Genomic DNA, 22,874 nt, shown 5'->3' with positions numbered 1-22,874 from the left:
TAACAAAAAACTAGGTGACCTAAATTTTAAACCACTAATCGATTCTAATTATTGAATTGTTCCTTTTTTTTTTACATTTCCCTTGTCTACTATTTGGGAGGAGGTGGAGGAGGTGGAGGTGGAGGTGGAGGAGGAGGTGGAGGTGGCGGAGGTACTGGTGGCGACGGTGATGATGATGGTGGTGGTGGTGGTGGTGGTGGTGGCGGTGGGGGTGATGCACCACCTCCACTTCCGCTTCCACCAACACTTGTATTACTGCTTCCGGTTGCAGCAGAACCAGAAAAACCTGACCTCGCTAATAGCCTTCTCTTTACATCACTCATCGAATAACTCTCGGATTCCTCTCCTTTAGCTTGGCTAGATTCCTCTTTTCTCTTTTGCTTAGTTTTTGTTTTAGGTTTAGTTTTTTTATCGGGTTTTTTCCGTTTAGGTGAAGACGATGGAGACGATGCTGATGCTGATGCTGATGATGCTGCTGATGATGAAGGTGATGGAGCAGAAGATGGTCCTAAGGAACTCCCCGACGATGAATGAGAAGAAATTCCAGTATTATCGTCAAACACGCTAATAGAGCTACCAACGTAATGGATTTGTACGCAGTGTAATTTGCAAATGACATTCTCTCCGGCATTTACCATCTTTCCGTTTACACCAGAAACAATGGCCTTATCCAGCTTTCCATTACATGAAGCAATCAAATTGGTCGATTTAGAATTACCATCGTCATCAGTGTAAGTAAAAGTTCCAAAAGACTGCCCTTCTTGAAGAATAATTTGTGTGTAAACAACCCAGTCGGCAGAGTATTGAACAATACCACTAAACATTGGCCAAGACAATGTGTAAATTCCAAGCATATTTTTTGTCATAATTGGATCTCTTTCCTTTATAGAAAGCTGTTCAGCGCTTGGAGGACTCAAATCCATAGCTTGAGATGGGACTGTTGGTGCACCACAAAATATTCTTAATACTTCTCTGCCGGGCAAAGTCATAGTATTGTTAACTAAATTTACAGCTGGAGCGTGAACCGCTCCTGAACAGGGAGGAATAATATCTTCTGTATGGTCCCCATTCTGAGTAACAAAAACTCCTAACGCTTCACCTTCTAAAGCAAGGTCAATCTTTGCTACATTTTTGAAAACCGGGGTACCAATTTTAGCTGCCCAAATATAACCATTTCCTGTTTTACTACCAACTATCGCAACCAAGCTGCTAGTGTGAGGTCCTTGAGGCATTCTATCTATTGGTTGCTGACCTGTATCCTTCTTAATTATCATGATTGTAGTTCCAGCCAACACTGATTGGCCGTGAGCAGCCATTGTTAAGAAGAAAATATTAGCACCAGGAGTATTGATTATTATATCTGTTTCAGTTTCTCCGCTTGATGAATTAGTACATGATACTCTTCCTACAACTTCCTTTTCTCCAACTGTACCGATTATACCGTCATTTTTGAAGCTAACCTTGCATGAGCTGGAAGTAATAACAAAACTATACCCATCCTTTTCTAAGTATTGGATAGGAGATGTACTTAAAGTACTCAACGAAGGAGCTAAAGGAAAATCTCCAATAACAGGAGTACTAATGGATTCACAGACAACTCTGAAAATGATATCGCCCGCAGTGAAGTTACTTCCTGACTTCTCCTTAAGAGCTGAAGTATTTTGAATGATACCAGAACAAGGAGTTTTTATAGCAACTGATGAAAAATTACTTTCTTCAAAGGATAAGAATGCAAGTTCATCTCCACTGTTTACTTTCAAGGATTCAGAAGAGGATGTGAGTATGAGTGGAGTATATACAACTCTGACGCAAGCACGAACCATAGCTTTGAAGTACTTTCTTCCACCTTCTGAATAAAAAGAAGAGTAAACATAGTTAAAATATAATTGCTGTGATTCGTAACCAGATTGATTGATCCTTGTGATTTTACTGCATAATACAGAAATCAACCTCAAACCTCCAATAGATTTTTCTGAAATATCCATAGTTTCTATTGAACTTGAAGGATAAGTCAGTCTTCCAGAACATGGTGATGTAACATATACTAAAGCATTGTATTCTAATCCCAATGAATAAAAAAATGTGCCAACTACTTCTCCTTCTTCTACTAATCTTTTATCTCTTGAATTAAACCTAACGACACCATTAACCTTTGAGAAGATTGTAATCTCATCACCGCTTTCTACAGGATATAATGGTGTACCAAGTCCTTGAACTTCTGTAAATTTTTTATTCGATTGAGTTTGCCCACCGGCATTAACAAGAAGGTTTGGATTTTCCATCCATGCAATTGTGCTCTTTTTACAAACGACTTCTAAAAAAGTTTGGCCAGTTTGAACTTGTTGTCCGTCAGAATTAGTAACCTTATGTTTAAGTAATGAACTAACTGCACCAGAACATGGACAAGTAACTTGTATTGAAGTAGGAGCCCCGAAAGAATATATTAAAACTGTACCTATTGGTGTATGCTTTATGCATTCTTCCGTTTCAACTAAAACAACGTAAGCAGTTTTAGTTACTCCAACCCTTCTAACATAACGGTTCCCTATCTTTTCCTCTTGAATGAAAATACCACCGTATACTTCTGAATAACTGGTCTGTACATATACATGAGCTGGAGAAGGGGGATTGGGATTTTGGAATATATGAGGAGACTGAATAATTTGATCTCCAGGCCTCCAATTTGGATCAGAAGCTAAAGAATTAGTAGCATGAGGTACTAAGTACTTATAATCATTGTTTTTCCAAGAAAGATAAGCCTTTTCCCACATCTGAAGAGAAATTGGCTGTTGTGGTTCGATCTTAGTAGTTAATACATCACCTAATTGGCCAACTAGTGTAACAGTTGATTTAACAATCTGCCATTTTGGATCAGATTTAATTACAAGCATAACAATATCTTCACCTACTTGAGTTTTATCTTGTACATCATAAACAATTTCACCAGAAATATCAGACTTAAGATCTTCACTAAACATCTTACCACCAATAATACAAGTAAACTTAGCGATAGTCTCCCCTTTTGCGACTTTTTTTCCTGACCTAACTCTGTGATTAAGTTCCATGAATGTGGATTGTGAAGATGAGACAATAGAAAGCTTTTTGCCTTTATGTCTGTATGAAATACAATTCTTAAGGGTTTCTGATAGATCCTTAATCAGAGTTGGATCAAGAACCATTTTTTCTAACTTCTCTTTAGGACTTATAGGCATTGTACACCCAACTGTAAATATTTGTGTATGAGCAGAAACTTGCTTCGATTGGGTTTTCGAATTTTGAGACGAATTTGCTGGGCCAGTACAAGGAGAAAATAATTCTACTTCCCTCTCAACATTTCCAACAGTACATTTAAACTTTCCAACCATTTCACCTGCAAATGCCATTGAATTTGATGTTAAAAACCTGCTTTCAAGAAGTGGAGTACCACTCGCACCATCTGATACTCTGATTTCCGTATTAACACCCGTTGATGTTAAATAAATGCAACTCAGGTCTTCTTCTTTTGGAGCTACCCAATCAGTAGTTGCTGATTCAGGAACATTAATATCTAAATCTTTAAGATTGCAAATAACCTGTGTAATAATAAAACCAGGGAAAACTTCTCCTTCAAATACTGAGGATAAAAAACCCAAGCATGGAAGTGGAACAAGGTAAGTTCTGAGTAAGCCTGTTTGAGGATCTTGTGATTGAAAATGCCCAAAATTTGCCAGACTAACATATCCGGAGAGCATTGAAAACTTTGTATTTCCTTTTTCACTTACTCTGACTTCTGCAATAGATAAATGAGAAACTTGCCTGACCGAAATAGAAAAAGGCCCAGTTACTAAAGATCCTGGAAAAGGTGTGCCTTGAGAAGGTGGAATGGCATAAGAGGGAGAACTCATTCCTGGTAGAGTAACTGGCGACTGTGGATAAATAACGCCTGAAGGATATAAAGGAGTGTAACTGGGAACAATATCTTGAGGAACATGTGGCCTTCTTCTTTCGTGAACTAAGACCCAAAAAGGAGTTTTGCAGTTCTCTGTAACTATTATTGTTCCAGGTAATGCTGTTATTCTTTGAGTTTTAATTTCTTTTAATAATCCACTGCAAGCAGTGTATGTTTTTTCCGCAGTCTTTACTTGTGAATCAGTATCAGGGGTGTAAATTCCGACATGTTTTTTTACATGAACCATAGTGTGCAAAGCTGCTGAAGATTGGTGATATCCTTTAACTGAAACTAATGTTTTACCTAGCATCAACCTAGTATCAAAACAATATGTAAAGATTCCTTCTGAAAAGGATAGCTCTGTGCCTTGAGCAGCAACCATTGCCTGGCAAACAATTACAATCTTATCTAAATCCCCATAATTGAGATTTACCACTTGAACAACTCCTGCGCATGGCGAACGAATATTTTCTTTAATTAATTTTTGATTGTTTCCTGTGTATTCTACTCTAGCTACCACTTCATTTTTCTTTGATGTAGAATCTTTTGTTACCCTAGTAGTCATGTTTACGTTTCTAGTGCATGTTAAGCCACGAGATGCAGGCCCAACAATTACCCATGAGCATGGTGAGGTTGTTTTTGTTGAAATTACTTTTTTAACTTTGGATAAATACTTTTTTAATCGCTTTTTTGGCTTAACATTTAATAAGCTATTATTGTGAGAGGGCCTTGAATGATAATCAAGAACGTTCCATTCATTAATATAAATAGCTAAAAAGCATACAACAAACACGTGTATTAGAATGGAAAACTTTCTTTTGCTGGTGTATTTGTTCATCTCAGTTTCAAAATTGATTTATTCATCAAGCATTCTCTTCTTTGGGTACGATCAAAGAAACTTATTAATCAGAAAACTCCTATATTACTTTATTTAAATTTTTTAAAACTATTTATAGCTCGGTATCGCCACTATTTTTTTTTATTTTCAATCTATTCTTTATACCCATTATTAGATCATATAATGAGATGGCGGTATACACACTAGGGACAATTCAATCTTATGTTAAAAGTTTGACGCCTCTTCAATTGAGAATCTCAAACAGAAATAAATTAAGTAAATATTTCTAATCTGTCCTAATAACACCCCTCCTTTCTAGCTTTCTTTATTTGTTACAATTACTTTTAATTTCAATTTCGTCGAATCCCTTTAATATTTTCTTAATCATTTTAGCGCCAATATACTAAGCAAACTGCTTTATCAAATAGTTTTTTTTTCTTGTGCAACATAGAAAAAGAAAAAGAATTCTAATATGATTAATAAATTTGGCCTCTAGTTCACTTGATAAAGGTGAACATTTGTCTTTGTAATGGAAATTATCATTTTGTGCTCTTTAGGGTTGGAAATACTTATTAAACATTGCCAAAAATAACTACTTGTTAAAGTTTTTGTAAAAATCTGTTTAATCATGTAGTTATCTACTCAACTTTTATTTTCTTAGGTAGATTTTATTATAACCAACATTTATATTAAATAAAAGTATTTAGTGTATATATATGTATTTTCCATAGATATGAGTTTCAAATTAAAACTAAATAAATACTAATTGCAATGAAATGCAAATAATCAGTCGAATGAGATAAAATAAAACTAAGAGAAAATAGCTTATGATATATTTACAAGTTGAGTAAGAAACCAATACCATTTAATTAATGCAATACGACTATCGCAACTCAAAGTTGAGTGAATTTGATCCTATTGACCAATTAAAAATAATTTTTGTTTCAAGTCTTAATCAGAGTGAAATGCTTTAATTAATGATGTCGATTTGTTACGAAATTTTGCTAGCTTAATTAAAATAGCATTTAAATAAATATATTATTTTAGTGAAAAAATATTTGAGCAAAAGACAATCCGAAAGATTGCATATTACTAACCCTTACATATATTTAAAACTAAAGCTCCCAATTGATTAAGACGAACTTTTTAATAAATAAAACAGATATCTAAAATCAGAAATAAATATTATAATTCGACGAATAAATATGACCAGTTAGTAATTTCAAACAAATTGAAACATATTTATATACAAATATATTAGCCGTTTCAAATATAACGATAATATACCAATATTTTAATTAAATAATATAACAAGCTAAATTGATTAATCTTTACTATTGAAAAAAAACGTTTAAATTGTTATAAACGGTTAAAAAATAGCAAAAGTTACTTGTATGATACTGGCTATTAATTCCAAACAATCGCTTGAAACAGTTTAACGTAAATTTTTATCTTCATTCAAATAACTGAAAATTATCAGTTAATAAAAAAAATTAATAAATAGTAATAATAAAAATAATAATAATAATAAATATTAAATATATCATGATCTTTATTTCACTTTATATCAGAAAAATTAAATAAAGGGTGAAATGGTTAAGGATCTGCCTTCATTATTTTTCAAATATAAAAAAAATGGCACTTAACTTTGCATAATTGTTAATTTACCTTTATAATTGTCCTTTCTATCGTTTAGTTAATTTACATTCAATATATATGTTACTAAAAAAACAAAATTATAGACTGAAATATAAAAAAATAATTAGTCGATACCTGTGCAGAAACTCATATCGATATAATGCACGAAAAAATGCAATCTTGTGAATAAAGTCTCACAAATCATAATTTTCAAAAAAGTTAAATTAGTAGAAAAAATTGAAAAGAAAACTCAAAGGTTGATGAAATTAAAAGAAAATGATTAATTTAGTTGAACCAATTACGATAATAATTTCTTGGGGGGGAAAAGTAACTAAAACAAGTCTTCTGGCAGAATTAATTTGCATTTAATTATAACGTAAAATTGCGGCAACGTGACACAAGTGGAAAATAATAGGATATTAAGCATTAGATCAGTATTATAAAGAAATCCTCTATTCATCAATTATTTTTGAAAAAAAATTACTATTGAATTTCAGTTGAGTAAATTTTTTAGTATAATATTCGTTGTAAATTTACTTTTACCTATCTGGTAGAAATCCACGATATTAATGTAAAGTTTACAATGACCAATTATTACAGAAATGTGTTAATATTTTTCGTACCAATTTTTCTAATCGTAGTGTTTTATGAAATAAGTGCGAAAAGTGAATGTTTTCAAAACTACGTTTTAAAACATTCTTTAATTAAGGTTAAACACCCTTCAAGACATAAAAATAGAAAAGGATATTGTTGTAGTTGTGACAGTGAAGATGATGAACTTGATCTTCAAAATTATAGCATGAATTCGATAAACAGAGCTTCAGGTTTGTGCTGTCCTACAAGTTCTAATAGTCCCCAACCTCTTCCAATAAAAAGTTGTTTAAAAACAAGTAACAGAAATTCAAATTTGAATGTAAGATTTGCTGAACGAGTAGGAGGTCATCCCGGTGACGAAAACTATCAAGGCTTGAAGAACACCCAATTTCAACAATCTAAATCTGTTTATCCTAGTGGAAATATTCTTAACGAGAATCTCCATCTCGTTCAAGATGAAAATGAGTCTGATAGTTCTTGCTGTTGCTGTAGTTCATCTAAGCAAAAGGAGGTAAGAGTAATAAATCCATACCTAAATTACGGATTTGATGATTTTGGTGATAATCAAGCACAGGGACCACAAAGACAAGAGGAACAAAAAGATTTCAATGACATGGAGCTTCTATCGAATATTCCTCCTCCACCTCCTTATCCTGCCCCAACCCTTGTAGGAAAAAATATGCTTCGATTCGGTCAACCGTTAAATCATAAAAGCACTTTGAGTAGTTCAAAAACGCAAGTTAAAAGAAATCAATCACTTTCCAAGAGTCCACAAAATATTCAAACATCAGAAATCATCTTTGGACTAAGATCTCTCAGAAGGACTGGATCCACATTACTTCCAGCTGATTCATTACTGCATTCTAAAAGAAAAGTGCCTCCCAAAACACCACCAAAGCCTGCGTTCAATCCCTATAGTAATAAATTCAATCGCAATGCTCAAATTAATAGGTCACAATCTGCTTCAAGTCAATCAAACCACCCTGATCCTTCGAACACGGATATAAAACCTGGTCAAAAGAGCGTAAGGGAATTGGCCAGCACACTATCCCCAACAATCAATTCAATGCTTGTTACACCTCAATTTTTTGGTGAAACATCGTTTATTATTGAAAGTAGAAGAAAAAGCAAAGAAAAAAGAACTTCAATTTCAACATTAACAACGCCATCTGAAACTTTCGGACTAGAAGCAGAAATGGAGAAACTTGCTTTGAGCCAAGATACCTTGAAAACACCTAATGAACCTTCGCAAGAACCATTTCGGTCGACTACATCCCCAACTTCTTTTAGAAATAGAAAAAAGAGTAGATCACAATTAAAGAATAATTCATCATTAAAGAATCAACTTTCATCTACAGGCTCAAGCACTCCACCACCTCCACCACCACCACCTCCACCACCACCACCTCCTCCTCCACTACCATCAGCTTTAAAACCAATTGTAGGCCAAAATCTAAGAAAGCAATTAGCAAGATATATGGCTGAATAAAAACTTTATATAAATCATGGTATGATCAAAAAATTAATACGTGCAATAAATGTGTATGGTATTTTTATGGAATTATTAACAAGGAGGAATATTTATTGAATTTTGGCTATAATTTTATTGTTCTCAATACTGTAAGAATTATTTTAGCCTTTCCAACTTCAGAATTCTTTCAAGTATTTAAACCAGTTGATTAATATCGCGGAGTAATCATGATATTAGTTTATCTCATATTACCCACGCTAATAATTTATATGTATATACGTGTATATATACGTATATTTATATACGTATATACTGTTACAAAAGCGCAATATATTTCAAGTTTCGAAAAATGTTTGTTTCCGGCAAGCAATCAAGAATTATTTGGAGTTCAAATTAATATTAGTTAATATTATTCTGAACTTTTATATTAATGGTTATTCGTTGTTTTGAGGTAGTAATGTATAAATGCGATTTGAAAAATTACCGAGACCTTGTTTTTAGTGAGTAAAATCAATTTTAGTCTAAGATTTTTTTTTTTTTCTTTTTAACTCAAATCGATTGCTCGTTCCATATAAACTTAAAAAAAAATTAAAAGAAGTAACTCACTTGACTCTCTAATTTACTATACCGGTTGAATATTAGCATGCATTTCTATGATTCTACACCATAAATTAGTTAACCTAAATAATTTTTTAATTAAATCCTGAAATTGCAAAAAATTTGATTATTTTGACTATTAACTCAGTCCTCCAGACTAATCTCAAACTATGACAAAAAAATGGAAGAATAACAAATTCACAAATTATAATAAAAATTTTTACTCAAGTTCTTTTTTAATTTAATGGCTGAGATATTACAAATTTGCATTTTCTTTTCCTGAAGCAACTTACCGCTAAGACGTTTTTTTTGCGATACCTCTAATTAAGGGCATGAGCGGGAATTAATACTTGACAAAGATCTGTTATTATTAACGCAATTAATTTATTTACACTAATATAAAAGTAATATATATTACCAAATAAGTTTTGAATATCCTGTGTAAATTTCAAAACGAAATTTTTTCACTCTAATAGTTTTATGCAATATTGAGTACATTTTTTTCTGAAAATGAAGTTCTTATCAAATTTATCAATTATCTCGCTTTTAGCTGTCTTTGCAGTTCTTTTCACTTTTACCTCTTTTACCGGATCTGATCTTGCCTTGCTGAGACAAGAGTTTTCATTTATTAAGGTTGGGTGTGGTGGTAAATGTTGCAAAAGGCTCAGGAAATTCCTTTGCTGTTGCTGTGATGGTGATGATGAAGAAGAACAACAACAACAAGAACTCCAAATTGGCAGTCCAACCGATTTTTCTCACTTATCATCCGGAAATGGAGTCATGAGAGGCCCAGATGGAAAAGTTTCTTCCCTCGGTGTTGGCAACGATGGCTATCAATCAGAAAGTGAAGATGGTGGTGATGATGATGACAATAACAATGATGACAATAACAATGATGACAATAACAATGATGACAATAACAATGATGACGATGATGGCACTAGTAGTTCAACTTCTTCATCTTCTTTATCTTCCTCATCTTCCTCATCTTCCTCATCTTCCTCATCATCTCTATCATCTCTATCATCTCTATCATCTTCATCAGGTTTATCTTCTGGGGTTGGACATATTAACTCTGAAACCGAAGATACAAGGCTTTAGGCGTGCCATTTGTTGATTATGTGGAACCATAACAAATAACATCACGGTCGTCTTTTTACTTGTAGCGTTTGTTTTGTTGGTATATCACTCCGTTTCTTAAGATGTTGAAGAAACATACGGTTGTTTTGTAATCTGGATCTTAATATTGCGATAGATTATAATATCTTGCTCAGATCGGTAATATGTAATTCAATTCAATTTATATATTATGTTTCTAATTACTTATGAGTGTAATGTTAATTTCTAATTTGTTACCTGCGTCTGATTTTCTATTCACGTACCTATGTTAAACTATTTGCTCTTTAATACTGTATCTTACCTTTAATCTATGAAATCTTTGATATAAGAAGGTTTGGACTCAGCATTAAATGCAGGTGTTAGAGGAAGAAGAAATAATTGAGGTGTTTTAATTGCAAATACGTTAATGAATGGGTTTCAATAGTATAAATAATACAAGTAAATTTCCAAATGAAATATGTGGAATGTAAATGTTGAATTAACAAGAAAATGGAGATAATAATAAAAAAGATAAAATGTTAAAAAAACTGTTTGGAGCCAAAAAAGGCAAAATTGAATTTAATTATAAATATATTGCCGGTATATAGACAAACTTTGTCAAATAATTAAATTTAAAGAAAAAAAATAAACGGTAAAATTAATTTTAGGTGGAATTCTTTACTATTCACTTTTCGATAATAATATGAAGATTTTTTTAATTTTGTTTACTTTTGCAACATATTTTTTAGTAAATACTGAATTCAGTAATTCTAATGAAAATTATTTTTCATTATTATTGTTGAGAGAAAGCTCGTTGAAAAAAAATGAAACAAGAGAATATCATTTAAAGTACAACATTACAGAAAGAATCCCAAGGCTGTTTACAAATATTCATCCATTGGACTTGAATCCTACAGAGGAACCAACAAACAGCCACCTGTTCAAATATTCAAATACTAGCTATGCTTTAGATTGTTACCAGAAGCTGCCTCAATATTCTATAATTGTTGGTCTTATTAAGGAATACTCATATTTCTTATCTGTGTACTATAGATTGAGATGTGAAAATAGTAACGAGTACCATGACGGATCGAAGTGCGGTGATATTCCTTATTTAATTGATCTATTAGAAAATAAAGCAGAAATACTGAATGAAAAGAAGATTCGGAAAAAGGATAAATGTTTTAGAATTGAATCAAACATTGTTTCAACTCAATTCAGATTCTACAATCAGAATGGATTTGTAGGAAGAGTTGGAAAAACAATACTAGAGTCTGAATTCATTTTAGTTGAAAAATCATTCTTGAGAAGAGTTATGTCAGAATTTGAGCAGCTACTTATTAGCAAAACAATCTCTTATGAGTTATACTGTATTTCAAAGTTGGAAAATAAGGAAGAAGGCGCAATTGATTGTTATCGTCTAAGATTAGAAAACTGGATTTTAGAACAAGAGCTCGTATTAATTTCGGAAGAATACTTTAAAAGAATGTCAAGGTTTGAAAGATTGAAGGATATAATTTAAATATTATTCATTTAAATTCTTTATTTTTTGCTTTGAATAATAAGTTTCTACATTATATTACAGATTCATTATAAAAATACAAATATTTTTAAATGGGGATAATGTAATTACTTGAATTCTATTATTACAATACAAATTCATCGTGAAATAATAAAAATCAGCACACGCTTTTTATTAGTATTTAAAGTTTGCTTATACTAATATTCTACATTAATAAATAATTTCACTTATTTATTTTATACTAATTCTGACTTGAATGATCAACTTTATTCCAGTTTTTATTGGGTTGATTAGTTCTATTTAGAATCCGCCTTGTTTTGATTTTGTACATAGTTTAGTTTATTATGTCTAATTCAATCTAGATGTCGGTGTAAATTTCAATTGATGGCACTGGTTTATTATTTCATCTGTAATCTTTCTTAATTTCTTCAGTACCTATTGAAGTAAATGTATTAATTAATTTACAGAATAAGTTATTTACGGCTCCAGTGACTTTATCAGATAGAAAAAAAAAGTCGCAGTTTAATAATAATTAAATGGAAGACAAATAGGAACTTTCAACAATAATCCTATGCTACCACATATAAGTTTTATTAATAGCTTATAAAAAAATTAAATTTAATTAAAAAATCTTGGTAGCTATTAAAATTGCAAATAATCATGGGTGAACCATAAAAATAAAGAAAATCTAACAACTGAATCAACTTGCATTATTTGCCTTGGCCAATCCAGAATTAAATTACTTAAAAGATCTTCCATTATAAAAGAAGAAAAAAAAACTAATTCTGTATAATAGTGTATTGGCGTCAAAATATAACTTTATTCAGCATTGTGTAAATTATAATAAAACAAAGATGTAAAAAAAAGCTAAATTAGAATCAACGAGGGGTAATTATATATTTGTAATTCAACTAAAAGCTATATATTTATTACTTTGTTTATAAGTATTAAAACTAAATGTAATAAATGTCAAACTAGACACTTCCTCAAAGCGCCAAATGTCTAGTTTGATCAATAAATAGTAATTAGATATCAGCTATTTCAATTAGGGACAGTTTAATCGAAATGTCCACAAAAAGCATAGGAAAAGGCCTAACATTCGAAGACATTTTATTGGTTCCAAATTACTCTGAAGTATTACCTAGAGAAGTTAGTTTAGAAACAAAATTAACAAAAAATGTTACCCTCAAAATCCCTCTGATAAGCTCTGCAATGGATACAGTAACAGAGCACCTGATGGCAGTGGGAATGGCTAGACTAGGAGGTATCGGAATTATTCACAAAAATATGGACATGGAAACTCAGGTTAATGAAGTATTGAAAGTCAAGAATTGGATAACAAATTTGCAAAAGAGTGAGAAAGGTACTGAAGATCAAAGTTTAACGGAGGAAAGCCAAGTTGGGAAAGAAAATAAGCCAAACTTTGCTATTGATGCTTATAGCAATGCAAATTTAGATGGAAGTGGTAGGTTAAGAGTAGGAGCAGCAATAGGTGTTAATGAGATAGAAAGAGCAAAGTTACTAGTAGAAGCAGGAGTAGATGTGATTGTATTAGACTCTGCACATGGTCATTCTCTCAATATAATCAGAACTTTGAGAGAAATTAAATCAAAAATGAATGTCGATGTAATCGTTGGGAATGTTGTAACAGAAGAAGCAACAAAAGAATTAATTGAAAATGGTGCAGACGGAATAAAGGTTGGAATTGGTCCAGGTAGTATTTGCACCACAAGAATTGTTGCAGGAGTTGGTGTTCCTCAAATTACAGCAATTGAGAAGTGTTCATCAGTTGCTAATGAATTTGGTGTTCCGGTCATTGCAGATGGAGGAATAAGATATAGTGGTGATATTGGAAAAGCATTAGCAGTTGGAGCATCGAGTGTAATGATTGGTTCAATTCTAGCCGGTACTGAAGAAAGCCCAGGCGAAAAAGAACTTTTAGGAGATACCGTTTATAAGTACTACAGAGGCATGGGAAGTGTTGGAGCAATGAAGAGTGGTAGTGGAGATAGATATTTCCAGGAAAAAAGACCTGAAAATAAGATGGTTCCAGAAGGTATTGAAGGCAGAGTCAAATATAAAGGTGAAATGGAGGGTGTAGTATATCAGCTTGTAGGAGGACTAAGATCCTGTATGGGTTATTTAGGCTCTGCTTCAATTGAAGAATTGTGGAAGAAATCAAGCTATGTTGAAATAACAGCATCTGGATTAAGAGAAAGCCATGTACACGATGTTGAAATCGTGAAAGAAGTAATGAATTATAGTAAATAGGCTTTTTTAATAGTTTTTTCTCTCTTGATCGTGAATCATAGATCATTTATCTTAACATTTTCATTTTGAAATTTATTGAATAGAAAGTTTAGTAATTTATAAACTATTCTAAGTTAAACCAGTATTTGTTCCATGAAAGTTTATTGAAACTAAAATTACTAAACAAACGTGTTGATTATTTAAATATCGTATGCTATATGTTTAAATAAAATTGATTAAATAAGAAATTCAAAATAAAATTATTCCGTGTTAAAATTAAAAATATGTAAATTTGTATCTGTCTTATCTGTTCGTAATTTGAATTAAGATTATTTACAATTGAAGTTTCTAATTTAATTTTTTTGATTATTAATTTAAAATACATTACTGTTAACATTAACTTGAATTGAAAATATTCGATTTTCAAAAAAAATTCATGGATAAATTTTTTATGTGAAAATTATATTTTATGCAATAACAGAAATAATTATTTAATAAATAAATTTTTTTTAAATATTAAAAATTATATTTAACCAAATAAAAAGTAAAAACCACTTAAATTTAATACAAATTAATAAAACTTTGATAATATTTCTTCAAGAAATTATTTAAAGATAAATTATGAACTTAATTTGGCTAAATATACATTGATTGAAATTTTAAGTTATATATTATATTAACTTGTTGTGATATATTTATCAATTAAATCTTTTAAAAATATTTTCGAAGATAATTGACGATTCAAAATTTCAATTAATTTCAAGATAATTAAAAAATAGTTACAAAGAAATAATATATCTTGTAAATCTCTTATTTTATTAAAGGGTATTTCTCCAGAAGCGAAAATATCAAAACCTTATACCTATGGCAGTTAGTTTCAAAATTCAATATATTAACTGAAAGCGAATAAATAAATGCCTGGCTTTGTTGTAAACTTTAATAATCATTCATTTCCTCTAAATAAATACGTGATTACTAATTAATTCGTCTTCTAACTTGTTTCCGGTAGGTGAAAATTTATTTCAAAAAGATATTTCATTAATTGAAGTAGTGTTCAAAGGTTTCTTGATCCAAAAAACTGAATAGAAGTGAAAATCTTAAGTTTAAGCCTTCAAGCACCCAGATGGTAGTGTAAAACTAAGAATCCGCAAATATCATCGAATTGGGAAAAATAAGTTGTTTTTATTGACATTTTAATAGTTATCACAATTTTAAGAGTATTATGGAAATTCTCACTTGAACTTTCGTAAAAGAACAAAATTTGAAAACAAATTGAAACCATTAAGATCTTTTTCATTTCGTTAAGCAATATTTTATCAGAAAAATTTATATCACATAAAGTAATTGTGCTCAAAAAGTCTAAAAGACAGAACATAGTACATATTTCTTGTTCTTTCAAAAAGGTCTGTCTAATTTCAATTATTAAAATTTTTGGAGCACATTTAAGATCGCACTTTTCCCCAAGCAATCCTTATTTTTAAAGTAATTTTAAATTTGTTAAGCCTCTAGAGTTCACATTTCAGACAAATAGTATTAATTTCCATGAATTTTTTGGTCAATATTATACATTTAAATTAAATAATTCGAACTTTTATCTTCAAAGTTGTCCGTTATGCACGTAATAAATATAAATGCTCAAAATGTTGTAATAAATGAATTTAATCTGGAAAATAAATGATATAAACCAATCTTTCGCAAATACTTTAATTATTTAGTTACAAAAATTAAATTATCTATTATTATTTTAACAAGCGAAACATAGCATATTTCTTAATAAGTTTTTGATGTTCAAAAGGAATTTGAATACATTTTGTAAGAATAATAGTTAATATATTATGTATTTTGAAAAATTAGAAAAAATCCTTAGAATAATATAAAACATATATTAGCAAGATTTAAATTCTTATTTATCTTAATTTTGGATCAAATTTATTAATGTTTTTATTTGAATTCATATGTTATATAGTTATTATAAATACTTCAGGGTTTTATACTTTAAATCATTAACCATCTAACTAAATTCAAAGAATTTAATATTATCTTTATTCAGGTTTTTTAGGAAAAATTTTTTCTTCAAAAAGGCTAGTAATTTAATGAAACTTTTCTAAGAATTATGAGTATTTTGAGTTTATTTTTACAGGGGCACTTGAAATTATAATTTCAATCCAGACATTAATTTTATAATGAATGAAATTAGTTTCTAAATTATTGCTCTTTAATTAAATTACAAATACTTATATAACTTGTTTAAATTTACAAAAAATTAGAAATAAAATTTAGTTATTTTTTTCCACATGATATTAATATAGCTGCTTGCATAAAAAATTTTTAAAATTTTATTCAAAAAAATTAATCAAGCAAAGTGAATAATTTAGAATAATAGCTCAAATAGTAAGGTATTTCCTATGACTTGAGACTAGAAAGTTCATTAATCACTAACATTAAGTTAAGCTCAAACAGCTTAATATTCGCAGAAATATAATTTCATTTTAACTCAGAACCATGCCGTTACAAACTCTTGTAATAAAGACAAAAATAAGCATTCACTATATAACATAACCATTATTTGATACTAAAATACGTAGAAAGAATTGCTTGAGTAATTTCATCTTTTTTTAAACAGAAGAATTCAAATGGCATTATTTTTGTTCTATTTTAAAACAATCTCAAAAAATTTGTCACAAATTAAGACAAACAAGTAAAAAAATACGATCAAAGTTCTGATACAAATAAGTATATCATCAACAAACTTTAGTTCTGATTTCAAATTCAACTTCATTATTTTGATTTGAAAGATACAAGTTGGCGCCAACACTATTTTATCCATACAATAATATATCGCGATTTTTTTTTTTTAAAAGGTTTACAAATATTAAAAATGTTTAATTTTTTAAATTCATTTCTGATATGTGTTTCTCTTTATGGTTTTTTCTTAACTTCACAAGATTACCCTTTATTTACTCATTTTTCAAATGTGTTCATTAATCAAGGTTTTCTCTCCGAATATTGCTTTGTTAAGCTAAAAGGTGATTTTAGTCGTTCTGCAATTCAAAGTTTGAATGGGTTAGGCTTTGGAGTGACTGGAAAATCTGGTGCTCTTCTTAGACAAGCTGGTCAGCCTCGAGGTTCTGTCTTAAATGGGACGGGTGCTCCCCTTCAAAGAGGTTTATATGCACGACCCACAAATAATAGGCCGGGTTCTCCTGGAGAAAGCCATTCAGGTGAAATGAGTTCGTCTTCTCTTCCGAGTTTAGGTTTATTACGTATGCCCACCTCCTCCGCAGGTCTTGCTTCAGTAATAAATAAAGCTTTATCAAGATCTTCAGGTGCTCTATCTACTGCTTCTCAATCTAATAGTTTATTTTCCAAAAAATGCGCAGGCAAAGCTGGGTTACACTCTTCTGCTTCATCTCAAAAACCGTTTGATTCACCTTTAAATAGTTCATTAGCGCCTGAATCACATAGATTTCCAGAAAATTTGGGAAAGCAAAGACAGAGATCACTAGCATCAGCTTCAGGTTTATCAACTCAACAGAGTAATTCATGTTCTAAAACTTCGCGATCTTTTTGCAGTGGCCCTTCTGCTCTGCTTACAAAACCTGTAGGGTTTCTTTCAGCACCATGCCCTAAAAACCCACAAAATTCCCATTTTTTGAGACCAGGATGTGCAACAAGACGGCCTTGTCAATATTGTGATTGAGATTGATTTCCGTGAACTGATAAGCCAAGCAAAGCTGTATATTTTAGATTTGTGTGTGTGTGTGTTTGTACTGTACTTCTAGATATTAGAAAATACTAATCAAGTTTTAAATAACAAATTATCCTTCAATTTTCTATGGAAGTTCGTCAAAATGAGTTTATATTGATTATTTAAAGATCTGTGTATTTTTAAAAACTTTTTTTTGAAGATTAGTAGATTTAAAATTCCGATTTTTTTTTAAATAAAAATAATTTGATTAAATTAAGAAATATTTTTTGCAAATTTAATTCAATTTGTGAAATTCAAGGATCAAGTTTTTTCTTTATTATTTCCACTAAAGATAAATTTTGTATTAACTTAATCTCTCATTTGGAATGAATTTAAACGAATTAATTTTTATTGTAAAATTTAAACCTAACTCCATTTTTTAATGTTTCTTAGAAAGTAAATCAAAGTAAAACTAATTTAATGAAGAGATTTATTAGAAGGAAATAAGCATTGTTTTTTTTTAATTATTATTAAATAAATTCCTAGTGAGATTATTTAGCTTTTGTTTTAGTTAAGACACGTTAATTAATTGAATTTTTTTAGAATTATTCTAATTTTTATCAAATTTCTGTAAATCTGATGTATTGACTGGATAATAAAAATAGATAACCCATTTAGAAATCCCATCGCTGATAGAGAGGAAGATAATTGAAAAAAAATATATAAAATTTATGGTATAAGACGATTAAATGCGAATAATAAACTCGAATCCTAAATAATTTACAAAATGCAAAAATCTATATTAATTTGCTCATGTTAAAAGATAAACATTTTGGCACAAATATGAGTCTAAAATAAATCTTAATGACTGCCAAAAGTACTAAATACTTTCAATCATTCTTTGTTAAAAGAAAGTTTGTAATATACCGAAGGTAAGATATTTTTTGAATAGAGAATGAAATTCTTTTCTTTGCCTGAGGTTATCTATCATGTTTAAAATGTTTTTCATCAATACATTAATCACAAATATTTTCTTTATTAATTTTAGAATCATCTTTGGCTGTCTAGTGACTTCTAGTATAAGTGGGTTGATCTCTGTGTGGATTAGAATAAATGCAGTGTTATTTTAGATATTTTAATCAAAGCCAAAGAACTTCTTCAGGTAAATGAATAATTTAGTTGATTAATTAAACATGATTTTAATTAACCTTATCCACCGCTTAATAGTGAAAAAACATATTATTCGGCTTTGGTGGATATCTAAGTAAGATCAATAATACCAATTCTACGAGTTTCTTTTTCAAGTTTAATTTCAGCATAAATCTTAATTTTATAATCGATATAACAATACTTATAAACGGATTTGAAGGATTAAAGTCTTCTTAAACAGCTTTTTTTTCGTTAATTAATCAATGTTAATTCTTCAAATTTAGATTCTAATCATCCATTTACAATATATCTGGGTAGCTTTACTGCGTAATGTTTTGTAGACTGAAATTCAAATCAATATATAAGCTCAGAGCATGAAAGAAGACAAGCTTGCTATTTTTGCAACCAAAGATATTTAAAACAATTTATTAAATGACTTGAAGTTTTTTTTTTTTGAATTGTATGTGGGTTTAGTTCTTATTAAAATTGGGACTATATTATACAAACCTTTCAAAACAATTATTTAAAAGTATATTAGAAGTTCGTTATCAAATAGTTTCGAAGTTTGAGAAGTCTTGAAAAAAATTGATAATATTTAATTTTACAATTTAATATAAACCAAGGATTATAGGTATGCAAATATATAATTTAATGAGTACAGGTACCTGTATTCCTATAACATACATCTATTAAGTAGATACTTCTTTTTAGTTATTCTATAGTCATTTAACAAATTAGGATAGAAACTAAAAATATTGATATCAATTACAAATGTATTTTATTTACTATAATGCTTCTCGTCAAAAAGGAATAAAAATGAAGTAAAATAACTAGAAGTGAAGGCTTTTATTATATTTAGATACAAGAAGGTATAATTAAGCATATTCTCAAATACATACTTTATTGTTGAGCAGTTTAAATTTTTATTAGGTACTTAAAATTAAATACAAATGAAGAGTTTATCAACAAAGTTCATCAATTCAAAGTGATGAGACATATTATTTGCTTATTATTAGCAAAAAAGATGAATCTAATTCTTTTAAATTTGTCCTTAACTGATTTCTCAAATATATCTACAATATTAAAAGTTCAAAAGATAGCTTTACTCTGTGATTTCAAAGACAGTTTCTCTAAAGTTTTTGTGAAGAATCTATTGCAATTTCAAATAATCTAACATGGTAAAAATGTAGATTTTGTAACTTAAAGATAGTTTTTATCAAATAATTATTACTTTTTGTCTAGTTGGAAAACATTTCAAGATGATTGTTCTATTAGTTAATTTTGTCACATGTTTTTATTTCCATTAAAATATTAAACAAATGAGTTCATACTTTAAAAATACGAAGACGAGTAGTTTTCTCAGTATTTGGTTGCAATTTCAAGTTTGATTAATTATTAGTTAACAAGATATATTGCATTTCACGTAAATCAACTAAAAGTGAAACAATATTTAATTTTCTCTAATTAGCTAAATGATATTTTTAGTAAAATTTGTAAAAGAACTATTTATCAACATTAAATATTTTGTTAAAGTACTAAGACTTTTACCTGGCTATATAATAGTACATTTTGGTAATTTGGACGATTAGTACAAGGGTTAAGATCAGAAGACGATTTTTTACTTGTAATTTACAAAGTTTTCTCTGATATTCGTAAGTTTATTTCTAACAAATTCGAAATCAACTAGTTCAGCTTGTTATTCTATTAATAATTAAAAGTAGGTGAAGCCAGGATAAGTTAAATATTTGATAAATTTAATTTTCTACTTAAAGGCAAGTTTTGATATTGAAAGTTGTTATTCAATGAGAAATTCATCAGCAAGTATATTGATAAGACGTAATTTTATAGTTAGGTTGTTCACTAAAGTTTTTTGAATTATATTTTATTACTGATTATATACTGAACAATTAAATAAGCATTAAAACACAAGATTATTGGAGAAGTGAATTCTTTAAAGATTACAATATAAAAATTACATTATTAAATTTCCATTGGAGATTCAGGCCCATCAGGAAATGGTAATGTAAAAGTTTGCACTCTAAAAGTGAAAGAATGGATATATGTATGTACGTATATAGGTTTCTTTGATTTTGTCTTAATGACAACAATATAAGATTAAATTGGAAATATATCGGAATCAATTCAAAGTTGAATGAGTTTTGAAAACTTTTTTTTCAGATGTTTTTGTTATTTAGTCTATCATGTTTAGTGACAAGCTATTCAACTTTTAAACTAATATGACCAAACAAATAAGCCTTTAAAGCCAATTATGATTTGATTTAATTTGATAGGGAATAAACAAGGTATTGCAAATACCTCGTTTATTAATATATTTCAATTAAATATTGGTGCATCTGATGAATTTGTAATGTATAATTGAAGTACTTAAATTACCGGAGATTTTCATTATTTTAACCGGATGTTTTTGTCTGTGCGAAGTAAAATATCAGTAAAGAAATGATTTTGTAATAACTTTTTTCTTTTTTTTTCCAAGTCAACATAAGTACATAAATATTAGCAATATTCAATTTCTGAAAACTCATTAAGACGTTATTCACCAGTACGAAGTCATATCAGCAACCAATCGTTCCGAATGTCTTAAAGTTTTAAATTAGGTTAGTGTTATTCTTATAATTCAGCTTCATATGTATTTTTACCTATCAATATCATCAGTTAATGCTTTCTTTACACGCTCCAATAATTTGTTTAGATCCTGGTCTTGAAAAATGGTCTTTCCAAACATATTATTTGTAAATACTTTAACTTGATTGCTTACTAAATTTCCGTTCTCCAATTCATACATAAAGTTGATAGGTGTTCCTGGTTTACACCTAATTGTATTTGCAACCTTGATATCACAGGTGTTACCGGCTAGAATTGGAATTGAAGTAAAGGTTTGACTCCCTTCATATATAACATAAGAAAACTGATTAAAGTGGTAGTTTTTTATGCTTGCAGTTTCAACATCTACAAATGGAAATTCTAATTGAAGTGATGTTTGACTAATGATTCCGATAAAAACAAGTCCCAAATTTTTGATATAATTTTGATTAGTTTTTACATCAAAACTCTTATCAATTACTGCAATATTTAAATTATTTGCATTTGGGCAATGAAACGGAACTTCCCCAACTTTATACGATGTTACTTTAATATTGCTTGGATGTTTCACAGTTTTTCTTGTAACAACAATATCTGTATTAATAAAAATTTCTTTATCATCAAAATCAAGACTAAACTCTCCATCTTTGCCATGAATCACAACATTTTTTTTGCACTGAACTTTTGCAACATAAAACAATTCTGTCCTAAACGCATACAAAACAATCTTTTCTATTTCCTTACATTTTTTCTGAACACCGGCATTTCCCAAATACGGATAATTAATGTTTGATTTTCCGATAATTGTAACTAGAAGTAATTCTCCTGTATTATATATTTCATCACTGTGAATTTCTTTTTCTTCTTCAACTTTTTTTTTCTGGTATTTTTTCCATTTTTCTCTCACACTTATTCTACTTTTTTTAATTGGAATAAAAAGGTTTGTGCTTCCTTCAGTAAGCCGTATGTCCAACAAAATCGTTAAAAACAAAACTATAATTGAAAAATGTTTCATTTCTGACGAATTTAAATTATTTCTTTAAAAAATTTGGCATGTTTATTGGTTTTCAGATCCACTTGTAGTTTAGCGCCTTTAGATTTAGGGCGGTTTTAGGGTTTAGGTTTAGGGTTTTAGGTTTTAGGTTTTAGGTTTAGGTTTTTAGGTTTTAGGTTTTAGGTTTTTAGGTTTTAGGTTTAGGTTTAGGTTTAGGTTTTAGGTTTTAGGTTTTAGGGGGTTTTAGGTTTAGGGTTTAGGTTTAGGTTTTAGGTTTTAGGTTTAGGTTTAGGTTTAGGTTTAGGTGGTTTAGGTTTTAGGTTTTAGGTTTTAGGTTTTAGGTTTAGGGTTTTAGGTTTAGGTTTTAGGTTTAGGTTTTAGGGGTTTTAGGGTTTAGGTTTTAGGTTTAGGTTTAGGTTTTAGGTTTTAGGTTTAGGTTTTAGGTTTAGGTTTTAGGTTTTAGGTTTTAGGTTTAGGTTTTAGGTTTAGGTTTTAGGTTTTAGGTT

General features: G+C 29.6%; 7 protein-coding genes across 7 annotated transcripts; 5 read left to right on the top strand and 2 right to left on the bottom strand.

Moving 5' to 3' along the window:
- Positions 1-89: 89 nt before the first annotated feature.
- On the bottom strand, positions 90-4,766 carry ELE39_000063 (protease; the record flags this gene model as incomplete). The annotated part of the gene is made up of 1 exon (XM_067344833.1): positions 90-4,766. The coding sequence occupies one exon, from the start codon at positions 4,764-4,766 to the stop codon at positions 90-92; it is 4,677 nt and encodes a 1,558-aa protein (XP_067200851.1).
- Positions 4,767-6,987: 2,221 nt separating this feature from the next.
- On the top strand, positions 6,988-8,487 carry ELE39_000056 (uncharacterized protein; the record flags this gene model as incomplete). The annotated part of the gene is made up of 1 exon (XM_067344825.1): positions 6,988-8,487. One exon carries the CDS (start codon positions 6,988-6,990, stop codon positions 8,485-8,487), a length of 1,500 nt encoding a protein of 499 aa, XP_067200844.1.
- A 1,089-nt stretch (positions 8,488-9,576) lies between these two features.
- ELE39_000045 (serine repeat antigen) lies at positions 9,577-10,167 on the top strand (the record flags this gene model as incomplete). The annotated part of the gene is made up of 1 exon (XM_067344813.1): positions 9,577-10,167. One exon carries the CDS (start codon positions 9,577-9,579, stop codon positions 10,165-10,167), a length of 591 nt encoding a protein of 196 aa, XP_067200833.1.
- A 700-nt stretch (positions 10,168-10,867) lies between these two features.
- ELE39_000034 (uncharacterized protein) lies at positions 10,868-11,686 on the top strand (the record flags this gene model as incomplete). Its single annotated transcript, XM_067344801.1, has 1 exon — positions 10,868-11,686. The coding sequence occupies one exon, from the start codon at positions 10,868-10,870 to the stop codon at positions 11,684-11,686; it is 819 nt and encodes a 272-aa protein (XP_067200822.1).
- Positions 11,687-12,751: 1,065 nt separating this feature from the next.
- ELE39_000023 (inosine-5-monophosphate dehydrogenase) lies at positions 12,752-13,957 on the top strand (the record flags this gene model as incomplete). Its single annotated transcript, XM_067344789.1, has 1 exon — positions 12,752-13,957. The coding sequence occupies one exon, from the start codon at positions 12,752-12,754 to the stop codon at positions 13,955-13,957; it is 1,206 nt and encodes a 401-aa protein (XP_067200811.1).
- A 2,857-nt stretch (positions 13,958-16,814) lies between these two features.
- Positions 16,815-17,636, top strand: ELE39_000012 (56 kDa transmembrane; the record flags this gene model as incomplete). Its single annotated transcript, XM_067344777.1, has 1 exon — positions 16,815-17,636. The coding sequence occupies one exon, from the start codon at positions 16,815-16,817 to the stop codon at positions 17,634-17,636; it is 822 nt and encodes a 273-aa protein (XP_067200800.1).
- A 3,790-nt stretch (positions 17,637-21,426) lies between these two features.
- Positions 21,427-22,389, bottom strand: ELE39_000001 (uncharacterized protein; the record flags this gene model as incomplete). Its single annotated transcript, XM_067344774.1, has 1 exon — positions 21,427-22,389. The coding sequence occupies one exon, from the start codon at positions 22,387-22,389 to the stop codon at positions 21,427-21,429; it is 963 nt and encodes a 320-aa protein (XP_067200789.1).
- Between the last annotated feature and the right edge of the window lie 485 nt (positions 22,390-22,874).

The sequence above is a fragment of the Cryptosporidium sp. chipmunk genotype I genome (genome assembly GCF_004936735.1).
Source record: "Cryptosporidium sp. chipmunk genotype I strain 37763 chromosome Unknown contig_1, whole genome shotgun sequence".
NCBI classification, from domain to species: Eukaryota; Apicomplexa; class Conoidasida; order Eucoccidiorida; family Cryptosporidiidae; genus Cryptosporidium; species Cryptosporidium sp. chipmunk genotype I.
The sequence above is the reverse complement of the archived record's forward strand: the minus strand, read 5'-3'. Positions and strand labels throughout refer to the sequence as shown.